The sequence below is a fragment of the Aulonocara stuartgranti genome (genome assembly GCF_965226115.1).
Source record: "Aulonocara stuartgranti genome assembly, chromosome: 17".
Classification (NCBI taxonomy): Eukaryota; Metazoa; Chordata; class Actinopteri; order Cichliformes; family Cichlidae; genus Aulonocara; species Aulonocara stuartgranti.
Genome location: NC_138953.1, coordinates 27,205,490 through 27,220,954, shown reverse-complemented (window position 1 = coordinate 27,220,954; position 15,465 = coordinate 27,205,490). Strand labels below are relative to the sequence as shown.

General features: G+C 42.3%; 1 protein-coding gene across 1 annotated transcript in view; it reads right to left on the bottom strand.

Annotated features, from left to right (window-relative positions):
- Window positions 1-13,882, bottom strand: part of anks1b (ankyrin repeat and sterile alpha motif domain containing 1B) — a 272,044-nt gene extending 258,162 nt beyond the window's left edge. The window contains 1 exon segment of the mRNA XM_082510330.1: window positions 13,209-13,882. Within this exon segment, the coding sequence (XP_082366456.1) occupies window positions 13,209-13,339 (131 nt within the window). The 5' untranslated portion in view covers window positions 13,340-13,882.
- Window positions 13,883-15,465: the final 1,583 nt, after the last annotated feature.

Here is a 15,465-nt window from a genome sequence, read left to right as displayed (position 1 = left end):
ATTAGTGGTGAACATTCATGTTTCTTTAATGTCTATTCTTATTTATACTGCAGTTGAGACACGGTATCGATCTGCACCAGTTCTGAGGGATATATAGGATTATAAAACAAAAATCTAGACACATTACTAAATACATTTAAATGTAAATACTACATTTTTCATTTTGTACACAAACACACACAGCATATGGTACTGAAAAAACAAAACAAAAGTATCTGTTGAGTATACTACAATAGCAGAAGTCCTTCCCCAAACTGTGGTGTTAAATTAGGAAGTGCAATACTAGGCTAAGACACAAAATGAAGAAGAGTTAGTTTTACAACTTCAGGTCTGTAAAGAATATTGTAATTCTAAAAACTAAAAAAAATAAAAAATAAAAATAATTGTGCGACGACATTTGAACCAAAGCTTCAAACAGCCTCATTCTGTGTTGTTATCTAACCACATGTAAATCTGGCTCTCAAGCAAAGCTGGTGCCTAGTTTACCTAATTTTCACAGTTGCAATGAAAATGCCAACTGGAATGTGTAAAGAGGTTTTCGGTTCCTGAGTGCTACTGTCAAAGGTCTAAAGTTTGCAGGTCTATTTGGACAGGAGGAGACAGGAGACATATACAGTAAGTACAGCAGGCCAAAAATACCTAAAAGCAGCACTGCCAATTTTAATGGATGTTTACAAAAGAACTGAGGATTTACTTCCAGAGCAGTGGTTTCGATCATATGTCTCACTGTCTGACGCCTAGTTTGAAAAAACTAAATGTTCACGCTTTTAACACCAAAAGCACCAAAGATACTGAATATATGCACAAACATTTAATTTAAAAGCTCCATTAAAAAAAATCTATGTCCAAAGTAGTTCAAACCAACAAGACACACGCTTACATGCATAATTTCCCTGCAGTGCCCTCCAGCGTAGCCCTTGCCCTAACCACATAACAACATTAGCATTTCTAGCCCTCTTCTCTCCACATCTTATCTACTTCAAAAGCAGCGCTTCATTAAATACTGCCATCTATCAGAGAGCGGGGAGCCGAGTGGAATGCGTGTGTCTCCACAACACATGCAGTGTTATGTGGGGTCACGCACACTTGTAGATTAGTGTGACAGCCTGGACGTCACACCTCTCCCCCCACTCGCCTCTCCTCTGGCTGCTGCCTGTGTGTCTTCTTCACTCAGTATCACCGCGTTTTGCCCTTCAAGACGAGACTCAACATGACCAGAGGGGCAAGTGTGCAAAATCTACTTATGTAAAGGGGAAGTCGTGAAACAATTAAATTAACTCCTGGTAATGGATTTAGCATGCGTTACATTTTTTTCATGACATATTTTTATAGAAAGTTTACTTGAACAAATAACTAATCTTCCAGCTGGCGGTGGTTAGCAGTGTCGCTTCCCAGAAAAAAGGTCCTGGGTTCGAATCCGCTGGCCGAGCCTTTCTGTGTGGCGTTTGCATATTCTCTCTGTGCAAGTGTGGGTTCACTGGCAGTCAAGGGCAGTGAAAGGAAGCATGTTAGGTTAACATTTGAGTCTTAATTGAGAGTAGGCATGAACTGTCAGTCTCTAAGCATTAGCCATGTGATGGGCGAACTGTCAAAAGTGGGCACTGGGATAGGCTCCAGTCGATGGATGAATTTTTCTTTCATCTCAGGCTACATTATGTTTATGTATTTAATATGGAAAGAGCCCAAGTGTCCCAGACTAAATCTAAATCTAGCACATCTTGTTGCCAAATTTGTAATTAATAACTCACCAAATCCCCAAGAGTGTACTCGGGCCCAAAGTTGGCCCGAGTCCCGCTAACCAAAGCTAGATCTCAGCCAGTATTAGTCCTATCCTGCACAGCCAAACTCAAATCAAATCTGGCAGTGATACTACTGTATATTTGCCATCTACTGCCAAAACACTGCACTATTTTAGGTCCGATTCAGTACTTATCTCTCTGCTGAGGTGAGACAAGGTGAGCCTATCATAGCTTAATTACTGTGCACATAATCTTGATTCGTTTCTGCACAATATTAACTTTATTTATGTCCATTTCACTTTCTGAACTTTTTTGCCATCGTGTAGTTACAAAAATCCAGTGCAGCAAATTGTCATTAGGCCAGTTTGGAATGTGCGTATGAAGCACATTTTTTTCTTTTATATTTCCCCATTTCTCTAATCTCATTTTCATTATGTTGTTACACACTTCACCATCAAATTGGAGTCAGTAAGTGTCAGGATAAGTGCTTAAGTTCAAGTGGGAACAGCTGTAGTCTGAACACATCTTAACAGATCTAAATCAACGGCACACTGCAGTGCTAATTTACTTATTCATAGTGCTGGTGCAAAGCTGCTAATTCTTAATGCTCAATTTTTGTCTCTATTTGCGGTTTAGCATGTAGCAATCATCATCTGGAGAACACAGCTTTGACACATTTCCCTACACCACTTTATCACCGTTTCACCGGGGACGACACAATGCTACATTTCCTCTTCGAATAGAGGACTCAACCAGGACAACACTAATAAATCCCAGTTTGTACTTGTAGTGGCAGGCGGCGCAGCGGATTCCCCGAATTCCCCATTTGCCACCGTCAACCAACACGATGTTGCACCGACGAATGATGGGTAAAAGATGCTCCTACATACTGATAACAGATGTAGAGCGGCATGAGATGCGAGTCAGAGAAAAAGCGAAAGAGACGTAGAGAGGGGGAGGTGGTTTTTGATAAGATAGGAGAAGGTAGGGAGCAGAGGGAGGAGAAAACGATAAAGGACAACAGTAGGGAGGCTTGATCGTCTGTCTCTGGAGAGGGATAGAGGGAGGAGAGAGATTGTGGAGTGGAGTGAGTGATGGAGAGGAAGCCAGGAAGATATTGACAGAGAATCCAGGGCACCAGATGGAGTGAGCGAGACAAAGGGGAAAAAAGAGCTCGGAGACTGAGACAAAAACCAAAGATTTAGATAGAGAGAAGAACAAAGGCAGACAGAGGCTTAGAGTGCAGCAGAGAAAAATCCAGTGTGTGTCTGTCTGACTTAGTGAATATGGAGGTCTCAGTTTCTTGGCAGAGCGCTGCAGCAGAACTTGGCCCGGACCCTAATGGAGATGTAAGAAGTCTCTGAGTTTGATCTCTCTCTCACACACGCACACACACACACCATCTCAATCAGTCTGGCTCCGGACAACCTCAATGCACTGACACCACAGTTAAACCAAACTTAAGCAAAACTTCACTATATAAGTATAGTGCGTAACACAAACGTAGCAGCTTTTCAAGGTCGTGTGGCAACTGAACTTTTTTCAAAAGTAAATACTGACTAATTAAAGTAATGAATAAATACTATTTGTAGCACATATAAGCTTCATGTGGGAACATGTGGGAAAATAAAATCCCAGTAAAGGTATAAATATCTGATTTGGTTGCCAAAATATCAAGAAACAGTGTTTATTAAAGGGAACCCCCTAATTTATGTTTTTCTCCCACTAGCAAACTATGACATCACTGTTGGATGCAATTACAAGAGCGACCAGAGACCCATTTGACCGCAGCCAGTCTCACCCATTAGTGGTGCTGGGTGTGGTCAGAGGTGAAGCAGGTTGAATCTATGAACCACAAACAGTCTGGTGCTAATTACTCTCTAACCATGTTCATAGCTGCATTCATTTGTTTCTCTTGCTTTGCCACAGTAAAGCATAACAGTAATTATAGAAATATGAAGGCAAATGTGTGGTTTTCATACATTTTTCCATAATTAAATTTAAAAAATGAATACATTAAAAAATAAATAAAAGTGCTTTCTAAACGCACCACCGGTCATTGCCTCGCGGAGTGATATGTACTGTGCTTCAACATAGTATTACCGTGTTATGTGTGTATAACCTCTTAGGTTTTGTGGATGTTATACATGGTTATGCTGAGGATATGTCGGCCAATTTCCACTGGAAATGCGTTTTGGTTAAATTGTCAGCAAGGAATTTGCACTGTTAAATTTTTATATAACTTTAATGCACATTAAAAAAAAACAGCTGCTTGTTTAAGTGAAAATACATTGATGGGTTTTTTTGGTTTTTTGCACTAATAAAGTTGTGGAGTTGTAAAGTATTTTGTCTAGTGTCAATTATATCTCCAGTTATATCGTTATCGCAAATTTTCAAATGTATATCGTAATAAATATTTTTGGTCATATCGCCCTGCTCTAATTGTAATGTATTATGATAGTTACACTAATATAATACCTGGTATCTTTTGGAAGAATAGCCTTCATACCACCAACAGGATTCCTGCCATTTGCATGTAAATCCCTTTAATATTTGATCAGTAGCAGCAATTGCACACATCAAAAATTGTTCTTGGTCTAATTAGCATTCGAAGCAAACATATTCAAACCATAATTTTGACTGGTAAAATTTTTAATTACAAAAATGTATAATTCAGTTTGCACAAAATTAACAATTCATTTCTAACAGCAAGAAATGCTCCTTTCAGATGTGTTTGTTAGAATGTCAGTTTTTTATTTCAGCAATTAAATTCCTACTCATGCGATCATTCGAGACATCAGCAATTTTTCATCAATAGAAATCTAGATAATAAAATAATAATAATCCTGGCCAGCTAAAATTAAATTATTGACATGTTGCTTAAATTTGAAATCTAATTTCATATGTTTTCAACACAATTACAAATCAACCCAGATTGTTTTTTGTTTATCATCCAGTCACAAGTGCTAATATATTCAGTTTACCATCATATTTAGTCACGTAAGCACAGCTATTGTTTGCAAAAAGACACAAATCCAATATAAAGTCAATAAGATCAACTGTTCTCAATAGCATAACTATATGTTCTAGCTTTATATGGTTATATACAGTGGGGCAAAAAAAGTATTTAGTCAGCCACCGATTGTGCAAGTTCCCCCACTTAAAATGATGACAGAGGTCAGTAATTTGCACCAGAGGTACACTTCAACTGTGAGAGACAGAATGTGAAAAAAAAATCCATGAATTCACATGGTAGGATTTGTAAAGAATTTATTTTCCACCCTGATTTATGAATAAGTATTTGGTCACCTCAAACAAGGAAAATCTCTGGCTCTCACAGACCTGTAACGTCTTCTGTAAGAAGCTTTTCTGTCCCCCACTCGTTACCTGTATGAATGGCACCTGTTTGAACTCATCATCTGTATAAGACACCTGTCCACAGCCTCAAACAGTCAGACTCCAAACTCCGCCATGGCCAAGACCAAAGAGCTTTCGAAGGACACCAGGAAAAGTATTGTAGACCTGCACCAGACTGGGAAGAGTGAATCTACAATAGGCAAGCAGCTTGGTGTGAAAAAATCAACTGTGGGAGCAATCATCAGAAAATGGAAGACATACAAGACCACTGATAATCTCCCTCGATCTGGGGCTCCACGCAAGATCTCATCCCGTGGGGTCAAAATGATCATGAGAACGGTGAGCAAAGATCCCAGAACCACACGGGGGGACCTGGTGAATGACCTGCAGAGAGCTGGGACCAAAGTAACAAAGGTCACCATCAGTAACACACTACAACGGCAGGGAATCAAATCCCGCAGTGCCAGACGTGTTCCGCTGCTGAAGCCAGTGCATGTCCAGGCCCGTCTGAAGTTTGCCAGAGAGCACATGGATGATACAGCAGAGGATTGGGAGAACGTCATGTGGTCAGATGAAACCAAAGTAGAACTTTTTGGTATAAACTCAACTCGTCGTGTTTGGAGGATGAAGAATACTGAGTTGCATCCCAAGAACACCATACCTACTGTGAAGCATGGGGGTGGAAACATCATGCTATGGGGCTGTTTTTCTGCCAAGGGGACAGGACGACTGATCCGTGTTAAGGACAGAATGAATGGGGCCATGTATCGTGAGATTTTGAGCCAAAACCTCCTTCCATCAGTGAGAACTTTGAAGATGAAACGAGGCTGGGTCTTCCAACATGACAATGATCCAAAGCACACCGCCCGGGCAACAAAGGAGTGGCTCCGTAAGAAGCATTTGAAAGTCCTGGAGTGGCCTAGCCAGTCTCCAGACCTCAACCCCATAGAAAATCTGTGGCGGGAGTTGAAAGTCCGTGTTGCTCGGCGACAGCCCCAAAACATCACTGCTCTCGAGAAGATCTGCATGGAGGAATGGGCCAAAATACCAGCTACTGTGTGTGCAAACCTGGTAGAGACCTATAGTAAACGTTTGACCTCTGTTATTGCCAACAAAGGTTATGTTACAAAGTATTGAGTTGTATTTTTGTTATTGACCAAATACTTATTTTCCACCCTAATTTATGAATAAATTCTTTACAAATCCTACCATGTGGATTCATGGATTTTTTTTTTCACATTCTGTCTCTCACAGTTGAAGTGTACCTCTGGTGCAAATTACTGACCTCTGTCATCATTTTAGGTGGGGGAACTTGCACAATCGGTGGCTGACTAAATACTTTTTTGCCCCACTGTAACTATTGTGGGATTTAAAATTTTACCCAAATCTTCTAAAATATCTTGCTCATGCAATTCTATAATACCAACTGTGATCATTACAAGAGTATTTCCTTCTTTGTGTTTTCACTGATTCATTGCTTGCTGAGTCTCCCGTTTTCCTGCATTGATGCAGTTTAAAACAAGTGCAGGGTCAGAAAATAGCTATGTAAATGAAAGATAATCTTTAACTTTTTTATATTATTGATGCCATCAGCACTATTGCCTCAAAGCAAGAAGGTCTTGGGTTCAAATCCACCAATGATTTCTCTCTGGATATTCCTCCTTCTCTCCACAGTCCAGAGACTTCCAGCAAGCTTTTCAATATATGACCTATGAATAATTTAAAAAACTGAGCAGACCAATCAGCACAAGCACTGCTTAAGCCAAGTTCCATACAGCATCTGGACAAATATATCAATATCATATCTGCAACTGGCAGAGTCCAGCGAGTCTCCTCATTTTATTTTTCTAATTTAGCGGCTTGCCTCTTTAAAAATTCAACTTGTTAAATCATTTTTTTAATTTACCTACAGGTCCCTGAAGACCTGCAGTTGCATGGTCAATGTTATGTAGAACAAAGCCCTGGTGTTGAGGTCTCCATGACAACACACACATTCATGTGATGGGAGTTTCTCCCGGTGAATATATTGGTAATCGTTGGCCTCACTGTGGCTGGATGAATATTTAGGACATGTTAACCAACTGCTTAAACCATATGCACAACAACTAACGACACACATACTCTTAAGTTGTGAGTCTGTATGTTTGTGTGTGTGTGCGCATGTGTGTCTATGTCCTTAAATGACTTGCATTCTCCAGAATTAACCTTTGACCAGTCCATGTCGCCTGCACCACATGCAGCTCATCAATTCCTCCATCAGCTCTCACTCTTACTGCTCTGCGCACACAAACACACACATCTGTGAATGCTAGCAGTGATTATGCAAGGATAATGGTTATGTCACACACTTAAGTCTCACAAAAAGCCACATCCAAGCACAAAGGGGCTGCTATCCACACTTGGGTTTTGGTTGTGTGATTTGCCGTTTCCTGAAACAGAGAGCCGAAGTGCTGCGGCTGTGAAGCAACTTGAGAAAAATAAACAGATTTGTGGGTTTCTTTCTCACTCTTCATCCTCATTGGACAACATGTCATACAGCTACAGACACACACACACACAGAGCCCCATGCTGTGTGCTAAAAAGAGTGATCCGCCTAAAAACTCCAACACAAGCACGGGAAAGAATCAGAAAATAAAAGCCAGGGAGACCGCCTGTGAGGATGCACACACACACACACACACACACACACACACACACACACACACACACACACACACACACACACACACAAGAAGGGCTTTCCCCTAATGTTATTGAGTTAGAGCGAGCGAGAGTGAAGAGGGATCATCCGCCATCTGCCGAATCATGAGTCACTCTCTTTGTGCGTATCAGCTTTCAATCACCATCACCCCATCAGAGTCAATACTCTGTCTCGCATGCATTTATCCTCATTTCTCTTTATGAGGCACCGCACAAAGAAAATGATGTGTACAATAACAGCATGTCATCACAAATTCATCTTCAGTGCTAATATCAGCCCATGTGCAACACTGCTTGAAGTAAAAGTACACATTCTGATACTTTATCCCCTCACAGCAGTATCAGGGACTCACACACTATCATTTTGATTTTTTTTTTTTTGTTCATTAAAAAATAAAGACTGTCAACCTGCTTAAATAAAACATTTACAATGCAGCATCTTACTACTTCAAAGAAGACAGTCCAATATAATATAATATAATATAATATAATGAAGCCTTGTTTTTGTATTCAAAAATACTCCAAACGGCTCTTTAATTTATGTTGCTCACCCCCAAAAATCAGCTTTATGGAAAAAGTTGGGGTTTTGCTGTTTAGAAATATTGGCCAAATGTATTTAAACCAGTTATTTTTTGCTTTCTCTTCCTTTTTAAGTTCCAATTTCCTTCGGGGCCAACATTCGGGATCAATAAAGTTTTATTAAATTGAACTGAATAAAAAGGAACTATCCACAAAAAAAGAAGAAGCCACCTTCAGAACTTAGCATTGCCATTATCTAGAGATAGTTCTGCTTTGGGGCATTTGATACGCACAGAAGCTGTTTGTCTACCACTATTGAATAACACGTTAACTACATACGTGGCGTGATCAGATTAGATGCTAATGCTCCAACAGGACAAAAATGCACAGCTTCAGCGAAATATATGAAATGAGGACCAGCGCAAACTCTGACAAGTGAAGCTGGCGTGTCACAAGTCCAACAAAAAAATGCACAATGAGTAAGGTAAAAAAACCACCAAAGAATAGGTTTAAAAGCCAGAAACCAGGACATGGCATTTCATATAAAAAAAGGATATGATAAAAGGTTTTGTCTTCTCTGAACAACTGCCACAAAGAGGAGGCACATTTGTTAAAATTAGACATTGGCCACTCTGAGTCACTGGCTTGGTGTCAGTGCCAGGACTGATTTGATTAAGCAGCTCAGCTTTCAACCAGACATGACCAATCCCCGAGGTCTGTTTTTCATATTCACAAAACTCTGATGTGCCACTAATACAGGCTCTCTGTAAATTATGCAACATTATGTAACGTAAATATTACAAGGACGTGCAGCTGTAAGTGTTTCGGGGATGGTTTTTATTATTTATTGTTCCCTCCCAGCACAGACAAACCAGCCACCGTGTACAGTACGGGTCATCTAGATGAGAATGTGGCCCATTAAAGAGTGATGAGATCATCCACTATTGATTTTCCACCGTGCACGTGTGTTCATGTGGAGCACTCCACGCCACAAAACTGCAGCAAAGGATCGCCTTCTCTACATCCTCCTCTAGTGTGTTTATACAGTACGTGTGCGCCTAATGTTCGTGTCCCACTTGGCGGTTTAGTGCGATTCTTTCAGAGGAACCTCATGACTTAGGAATGCCGTGAATGGCTCAGAGGCCTTAAGATGGGAAAGTATGCATCGATTTTGGAGATCATTCCCACAACATTAGCCTGCACTCGCTCCTCCGATCACTATGACCTCTCTGTTGACTCATTCATCTGCTAAAGCACAAAAAGCTCTCTATTAGGAGGTGTGTCACACATCTGGTCACACACACATGACTCTAACAAGACTGCCACATCTGTGCGTGTCTGCGTGTTTGTGTGTGTGTGTAGCCTATGGGAGTTTTCAGGCATCTCCTCAGGGGCCTGTGTCTTGACTGAATAAAAGTCAAGTATGTGTAACAGCAGACATAACTCACTGAAAATGACCTGTAGACATACAGTATTTCCACCCATAATGCATCTGACTGACCTCGACTTCACCCTTCAAATTAATCATGTTTCATTCTAGCTACTGCGCTTTGTTTCTCATGCTGTAATGACCTAAACACTCCACCTCTTACCACCCCCACCCCCTCAGTGGAAAATCTGGCTTTTCACCCTTCGATAAATTAAACTCCCAAACCTAATTCTTAAAGTAAACACGATACGGAACAATGTGTACAGTTCTAGGACATCAGAGATGAGATACAGACAGTAACAAACTGGGTGTCGTTGTTTAGTTAAATCCCTTTTATCAACACACATTTTTGTAGACAGGATAAAGAAACGCCATCATCCAAACTAATGTTAATTTACTTTTAAATATGACAAAACGAAGAATCCATAACACAGCACCATGAACAGGGTTTCGGGCATACGAAGGGAAAGTCCACACAGAAACAGAGTAGCAGAGATGCACTAACCAGAAAGCATGGAAATCAAATCAATCAGTCAATGAAATTCAGTGACGTGTAGTGGCGACAACCAAAATAAATATTAGTAATGTGAATTGGGTATATCCCAAGTTAAACTTCTTAAATTTACCAATGTACAACATCCCAACTCTCACCTATGGTCACAAGTTCTGGGTAGTGAAAAGCAGGAAAAACTCCTAATTTGGCAAAGCAACTTAAAGCCCAATATCCAGACCTCTTCTGAGAATTCAAGGGGAGTTTTAATTCAACATGATCAATGAGCTTCTTCTGATGGATGGCCGAGCTCAACATTAGGGATAAGGTGAGGAGCTTGGCCATTCGGAAGGAGCTCAGAGTACAGCTGCCGTTCCCCAACATTGAAAGGAGCCAGTTGAGGTAATTCGGGCATCTGACCAGAATGGTGGCAGGTGCCTCACAGGTGAGGTGTTCTGGGCATGTCTCACCTAGAGGAGGCCTTGGAGCAGACCCAGGACACGCTGGTGAGATTATATCTCATGGCTGGTTTAGAAGACTTGGATAAGTGACAGGAGGAGGATGGATGGAGGTTATGTTTGAGTACACTGAGTAATCGTTTTGTTGAAGTATCCGATTGGCTATCGAGAATCATGTAATTCTACTGGCATCCATAATGACTACATTTCTGGTATCGCGACATCTCTTTTGCAGATACGATCAGCTGAAACGAGTTTCCTGTGTTGGTTGCTTGGCTCAGCATTAGAGATGAGATGATGAGCGCAGACATCCGCAGGGAGCTCAGAATAGAATCACAGTGAGAGGGTTTGGGCATCTGATCTGGTTGCCTCCCTGATGCCTTCCTTTGGAGATTTTCCTCACCTATCTAGAGAGACACCCTCAGAACTCACTGAAGAGATTATATAATTCATCTAACACTTCATGGGAGCACTTTGGGATCCCCGAGGATGAACTGGAATAGCATGTAGCTACTACAACCAACTTTGCATAAGCAGAAGATAATAAATGTATGGTTGTGTGGATGGATTACTCTAACGAGACAACATCCTCTCCAATTGTGAACGTTCAGTCAGCCGGCTCCTGTCCTCACACACTCGTGTTTCACTTGCCGGCTCTCTACTACAGAAGACTTTTGCCACCAATGAACCAAAAAGAAGAACAAGAGCGAGCAAACAGGTTCACCAACTCCTTCCTCTACCTAAACAAAAAGTCAGTTACTTTATTATCTCAGAGAGGAAATTAGCATCCAAAAACAGAAGAACACAAATACATGGGATCAACTAAATGCAGAACATGACCACAGGTATCATAATGAGGAGTGAAGCAAAAATCTGTCCTGTCTTGATCACAACTTGTTGCAGCCAGCGGGGAGCTTCTCTCTCTTTTTCTATTACATGTATTATTCACACAACAAGGGCTGCAGAAATTATCACCAACTGCACATAACAGACACCATGTGCTGTGATTCCTCTCTGTGCTTTTGCACTTGGGCTGAATGTCTCAAAGCACGGCTGTCTCTCCCATTTCTTTGGGTTGTGAAGACACTAATCTTCAGATCTGGCTGTCTTCGAATGTAGCTAACGTCTGACTAATTAAACAGAACTTGAATCACGATGTCTCTATTTGAATAAGGACTCTTTAAGACCCTGACAGAGGTGCTGACACCTGTAGTGGACTGGTTTGTCTTCCCCCTGCAAGCATGCGACCTTATCCCAGTCATGAGACGTTCTGCTCGGGAAGCCTGAGGCTGTACTCTTCCCAAACGCCCCCCTTCTTTGATCTCCTAATCACCTGGCTCAGCCTGGGCCCGAAAAGCGAGCAGGGAGCGGCTGCAGGGGCAGGAGGAGGACAATAATAACCACAGCAGTTGCTCTGGAAGGGAGATTTAAACCTTTTTTTTTTTTTTTGGGGGGGGGGGTCATTTAAAGGTTGTAGTTTCACGCTACAATGTGATCACGCCCCAGCATACCGAAACTAATGAATTTACCTGTTATGCATCATTCAAGGTTACAAGGTGAAATCTGGAGCCTCTGAACACAGTGCCACCTGTTAACCTGACAACAAACAGCATTTCCTGACACCGCTCACGTACCTCTTCGTGTTTGAAGAAGCAGCCAGTTCGAGTGAAATCCACATCCCCTTTTGTTACAGGATCCAGTGTTTGTTTACCATTTGTCTTCTCACAAAGAAGCACATGAATGCTGCAGAGCAGCTTCAAAGCCAACTTGGACGCTGTGCCTGTCAGGCCTTCCCAGCATCATGTAAAAAAATAAAATAAAAGGCCATGGTGCGATATAAATACCACACCGGCATCAGTTTAGCAATAATAATATTTTCCCGGAAATACCTCATAGCTGCACAAAAACATATATAAAACAGACTGAACTGAAAATTACAAACACTTGCATTCTGTTAGTGTGTGGAACTCTCTCGCCCTCTCTAAACACTCGACCCAGTCGTGGGATCAGCAGAGGACAGGAGCTGATTCCCCATTAAACTGTCACATATTGACAAATTCTGCCTGGGATAATAGGGTGCTGTGTCTAGTTATGATTTGGCCTGATGCTCGTTTGTGTGGCTTTAAAAGTGCACTTTGCTTCACATGCTGGTCTCTGGACTTTGCATAACATTCCTCTTCCCCTCCTGTGTCAAGCAGGGTTTTGCAACCGAACACGAAGAGCCCCCTAAACACCCCTATTGTCTCCGAGAAGCCGTGTGGTAGTACCGAGCAGCTGACACAGTGTTCAGTGCGGAGGTCTTTTTCTGCAGCTCAGAGGAGGGCTGGCTGACTGGAGCTGCGGTTTCTTGGCTCATTTCTCGTGCACTGACCTGAGATGAAGCTAAAATGTGCCTAATTTTTAGAGTGGACCCCTCCACCCTGTGGAATCCCCTCCAGCACTCCCCCCTCCGGGGTTCCCCGCCCCTCCGGACATTGTTGCGGTCATGGGAAGCAAATTCAAGCAGGCTGCTTACCTTAGTAGGTTGGGCAGAGGGATGGAGCCGGAGCCTGACCCCAGTATTCCCTTCTTTCCGCTCAACAATTTCTCCACCAAGGCGACATTCCCAGTCCGGGCGGCTTCCAGCAGCTCCTGCTCCTTCCCCATCCCGGACACAAGTTTGCAACGACAAGGAAATAGAAATCCAACAAATCTCCCATATACGCCTCCTTTCCTCCCACCCCCGACACCTTTCTTCACTGTCTGGTGTGGGAAAGCATCAGAAAGGATTCCTATCACTGCATGCTGCTGCTGCTGCTGCACGGTGGAAATAGGTGTTACTGATGCTGCAGATCAGCTCTGGCGCGCACTGCTCTCCTAAGTTCACGGGCATGCACGGGTCCGCTTCACTGCACTTCTCCCCGGTGCAGTGCAATCAGGAGCAGCGGGGAGAACCGAAGCGAATCCCTGAAGTGTGAAGTGAAGAGTAACCAGGGTTTAAAAGAGAGAGGGGGGACAAAAAGGAAAAACAAACTCCTTCTCACTCCCAACTCTCACTCCCCTCCGCTTCTCGTCTCTGACGCTCCTGCCGGTAACAGCCGGGAGGTGAAACTCCATCCGCCGCCACAACAAGCTGTCCTTCCCCCAGCTGCACTCCTCTCCTGCGAACCAAGCGCACTGCCCGGTGCTTTTCTGTGTCGCCTGAACCTCAACGTCAACTCACCTGTCGTCAAACACTGGGCTTCCTTTTCCTGCTTACAAAATAAAACAACTTTTTTTATTCTCATCCTAAATCCTTCTACATCTCACACTTGAGTGGTTTTGGATCCAGATAAAGCTGGAAGCCAGCAAAAAAACTTCTCCAAATCGAGAAGATTAACTGCTGTTATGGGGTACAATAGCTACATTATGGAGACAGAATTTCGGGTTAGGTAGGTTGAATAAATACCGACTTGTTTAGATCTATTTTGAGGCCCGGTAGATACTTTATGACAGTATTTAGGAGAGCAAATTGCTATTTAGCTTTCAATATAAGCAAAGCACAATATGATTATACACCCTAAACAAAGCAGCAGAACTCATTTGGGGCTAATCATTTATACAAATAATCACTATTATTTCTGAGCCATGTTTACTTCTGCTGCACTTATTCCCAAACACATGTACTGCTAAATTAGTACTTTTTTAATGGCCCCCTGGAGTACTGGGTCCCCCTGGGGTAATCGGCTGTTAATTAGAAGCCTTCTTTCAAATCCTTTTTGCTTCTGGTGCTTACTAATAAACACTCTGGAGATAAAATAAGCTAAAATCATTATGCTATTCCTGTACTGAAGAGAATCTAATTAGATTTTGTCCCTTATCACTTATGCGATGCTAAGCCTTTATTTTGAAAGCACTCCTGCTGTGCTTCCTCTGTTACCACGGGTTACCTGACTGGCAGACTTACTGTACAGTCTGGGCGTGGATGACGATGCTACAGCACCAACGGGAGGCTATGCCTTTGTTAGGTTCACACTCGCAGCAGCCACCGGCAGTAGCAGCCGCTGCCGCTCTCACACCTCAAACTTATTCTGGCACACTTGCACATGCGCTCTCCTCCTCTGTGCGGACAGTGTATTCTCGTCACTGCTGAATAGATTTAGAAGCAGGTGAGCTCCTAAAATATCCCGCAGTCATGCTAGAGCAGAGTTTGTGTGAATGCAGAGGAGGGATTTGTCGTTTTTTTCTCTTATGTTTGCTGATGTGACAGCCTGGGAAACTGAGACTCCCTCCACCCTCTCCACTGCGCCCCCACTCTGCAGGTCGGTGCAAGCTTGGACCTGCTAAATTGGAATTTAGAAGCAAATGTTGCCTTTAATAAGCACTCCACCTGCAGCTGCAGTGTCACCTGTTGATCTGAAATCAGGTCAGCAATAGCAGATTTCGGCAGCGATGGGGGAAAACAAGCTCTTTGTTCGCACAGACTTATGATATTACTGTCATCCTTGCACCCACATGTTAGTGATTACATGATGCTGCTCAGTGAGAGAGCTGGATCAAGCCTCTGCTTGCACAGGTTACTACTATTATTGATTATACAGTATTTATGTGACATACATATCCCAGTAATGTGTAGGTCTGCAGATGTGAAATAATCATTTAAAAACACATGTCATCATGATCACATGTTGTTTACTTTGTGAACATGTAGAAGCTTAGGCTGGTGGAAATGTATGGTGGCCCTGAGGTGCCAAATGCATACATAAATTGCTTTTTACAAAAAACAAAACAAAAACTCATGAAAATACAGGTGC